The sequence below is a fragment of the Chlamydotis macqueenii genome, chromosome 19, assembly GCF_036417535.1.
Source record: "Chlamydotis macqueenii isolate bChlMac1 chromosome 19, bChlMac1.mat, whole genome shotgun sequence".
NCBI lineage: Eukaryota > Metazoa > Chordata > Aves > Otidiformes > Otididae > Chlamydotis > Chlamydotis macqueenii.
Genome location: NC_141574.1, coordinates 10,015,483 through 10,018,480, shown reverse-complemented (window position 1 = coordinate 10,018,480; position 2,998 = coordinate 10,015,483). Strand labels below are relative to the sequence as shown.

Here is a 2,998-nt window from a genome sequence, read left to right as displayed (position 1 = left end):
AAGACACAACAACTGGAACAGGATGGCTGCAAGGCCAGCTCGGCTCTTGGTGACTGTGCTGTCGGGGGCATTTCTCCTCAGAGTGCAGAAGCAGAGAACTCTGAGCACGACTGCAATGGGCAAGCGGTGCCCAGCACTGTGCTTTTACTCTTGGGCCCTGCTCCCTCTCATTCACATCCCCATGCAAAGTCACATCCTGGGATTGACTACAGCTGAGAGAAAGAAGGTTGGCTAGTGGCTGTCTTGTGGCATAGCCAAATGCTTCCCTTCATTTTACTGGTGGAAAAGTGAGGAACAGCCCCTCTCGCTGAGGTCCCTGCTCCTCTCCAGGTGGCACTGCCAGGCTCGGCAGGACCTGGCTGCACGTGAGGGCTGGCGAGCAGAGATGCGGTGATGCCTTGGAGGAGCTGGTACGTGGGAAGAGAGATGCCACAGTGTGCATGCGGGTGCCTGTGGGGTGCCTGTGGGCTCTGTGCTGGGAAACGCTGCTGCTCAGCTCGCAGAAATGGCTAGAGGGGCAGGGTACAGCGGGGGAACTGGGGCTCTGAGCCCCAGCATCCTGGGCATGAGGGTGAACGAGCAGCTCAGGAGCCCTGGGTACCTGCCAGCTCCCAAGGCAGCTCCATGCCCTCTGCAACTCCCATCGGACCGTGAGCTGCTCTCCCTGCTCCCTTCCCAAAGCCTCTGGTGGGATTTTACCCCTTACATCCACATGTCCTGTCACCACCCCATTGCAGACAGCACACTCAGAGACAAGTTTGGGATGTGCGTGTGGGGCTGGGAGTGCAAGCAAGCAAATGGGATATGCCCGGGGGGCGTGGGGGGCATATTCATGTGTGTATAGGGCCTATATGTGCATACAAACATGTCTAATTCTGTAGAGGATGTGGGAGGCTGGGGTGTATGTGGTTGGGGAATGAGGCATCGGAGGATTTCATATATCTGCAGTATGGAAACTTTATGGTTCTGCCACAAACCATTTCCCATCATTACATGCCACACTGGGTGTGCAGATAGCCTCAGGGTGAGGTTTTGTCTCTGTGCCGATGAACAGCACATAACCGGACACAAAGCGCAGGTTTTATCCAAATTCTGTATTTTTTAGAATCATGATTTCACATGTGTAAGTCAGGGCCACCCATCATCCAATGCTCAGACTCTGAACCACCCTCTCATAAATACCCTCCCTGCCATCCTCCCATAAATATCATTATTGTCCACCGAAGAAAGTACTGCCTATCCCACAGGATAATTTCTTAAATAATTTAAAATAATACAAGAATAATAGAGGTGCAGTCCGATGGGCCTTCCCAGGCCATAGGCAGAGGTGTCAGGGCAGAGGGATGAGGTTGCTGACTGGTTCGTGCAAGCCGAGGGCGAGCAGCAGCACCCTGACACGAGGCGTCTTGTGGTCCTCTTCCAGTTGTCCCTTGGAGATGCCCATGGACAATGTGGGCTCGTGCAGCTCCTGTCATCCCAGCATCCTGCTCCATCACAGCTCAGATAACGCGACTCACACTACGCTTGGCATCTTGCTTTGCTCAGTTCTTCTTCAAGTTCTGCAGGTAATGTTGAACCCAGGGGTCAGTGGGGTTGGCACAGACCTGGCGGCCTTTCTTTGTGATGAACCTGTGGAACAGGGATGAGACGTATTAGATCTCTGCTCAGACCTGCATCCCAGGAGAGCCTGGATCCCAGCCCTGGGGCATTGCAAGAGGTTCTCCCCGTGTCCTAAGCTGATGCTAAAATCAGTGGCTGGCTGTGATTTCCTCCGTGCCCACCCCTTTTCCCACATCACCTCCTCAACTCCTGCAGGAACATCCCTGGGCGTCCCTGCAAGAGCACCCTGGCACTCCCTGTGCAAACCCTTTCCCCTTGGGGTTCTCCTCACCCTGCTCTGTTCCTCCAGACGCCCATGCCCATAGCCACCCTGCAGAGCTGGTCACTCACAACCCACAGCCTCTGTCCCCCAATTGCCACAGCTTGTCGGCACTCAGGAGTCAGCGCTGGCACTTACACGATGGCTGGCAGGATGCAACTGGTGCTGGTGCTGTAATAACGCAGGATGAGCTTCCGCGGGAGCTTGTGGTTTGTGTAAGAGAAGCAGCAGATTGGGAGGTCGGATCCAACTGGAAGAGGCAAGGAGAGACAACCTGAGCTTGCATTGGGCTGTGCGTTGGGAGCCGTCAGCCCATCAGCACAGGGAGCTGGGCAGGCGGGGAAGGGAGGGAGGAATTAGAGAGCAATTAAGGTTGAAATGGACTTTGGGGATCATCTGGTCCAATGCCAGGAACAGTATTCTCATGTACTGTGGGAGATGCCCACCCAGTCATTGCTCAGAGATTAATTTCCCCACCTCCCCCAGCCCGAGGGCAGAGCCTGAAGTCTCTAAACTGTGACCAGGAATAAATGCTCCGAGCCCAGGATGGCTGGACAGGATGGATGAATGGATGACTTTCTAATTCTGGGGTTCCTACATGTAGCTGATCTCAGTGCAGAGTGGAGAGTAGTACAAATGGTGAAAAATTCCCAATTATCTGCCAGGACAGCTCAACAGAAACATGATAATGAAGGCTCAGACCTGTTCTTCCTTCAGAAATGAAAAAGTAGGACTCACCTGGGCCAGAGAAAGTTTGGGAGCAAGAGGCTGCAATGAGGAGAAGAGCAAAAACGGCTGCAGAGGTCTTCATCTTCCCGTCTCGTGAGGGCTGTCGGAGCAGGACCAGGAGCTCTGGCAGATGCAGCTCAGACTGCAGCAGCTGGATTCAGCTCCCTTTTAATAAGGAGTCCTGGACAGCTGGGAGAAGCCTGAGTGGAAATTCCGGAATGATGACAGAGGATGTCACGAAAGTGAAATAGCCAAATGGAATTTAAAAAAAAAAAAAAGAAAAAAAGAAAGAATGGGATATGGTTTCCTTTGGAGCCAAGTGTGCTGAGCTCTGACTCAGTGCTCATTTTCGATTTCAAGAAATAAAAAGGAAACAAAAAATGTGCCAAG

The 2,998-nt window shown here is 53.0% G+C and overlaps 1 protein-coding gene across 1 annotated transcript; it reads right to left on the bottom strand.

The window, feature by feature from the left end:
* Positions 1-1,075: 1,075 nt before the first annotated feature.
* Positions 1,076-2,743, bottom strand: LOC104474586 (C-C motif chemokine 4). The gene is made up of 3 exons (XM_010129242.2): positions 2,618-2,743; positions 2,018-2,129; positions 1,076-1,629 (listed from the first exon to the last, which is right to left on the bottom strand). Exons 1-3 carry the CDS (start codon positions 2,688-2,690, stop codon positions 1,542-1,544), a joined length of 273 nt encoding a protein of 90 aa, XP_010127544.1. The 5' UTR covers positions 2,691-2,743; the 3' UTR covers positions 1,076-1,541.
* Between the last annotated feature and the right edge of the window lie 255 nt (positions 2,744-2,998).

Coding starts and splice junctions, on each gene's coding strand:
- LOC104474586 (XM_010129242.2), bottom strand. CDS start 2,690: ATGAAGACCTCTGCAGCCGTTTTTGCTCTTCTCCTCATTGCAGCCTCT. Junction 2,130..2,617: donor CCAAACTTTCTCTGGCCCAG/GTGAGTCCTACT, acceptor TGCCTCTTCCAG/TTGGATCCGACCTCCCAATC. Junction 1,630..2,017: donor TGCATCCTGCCAGCCATCGT/GTAAGTGCCAGC, acceptor CCTGTTCCACAG/GTTCATCACAAAGAAAGGCC.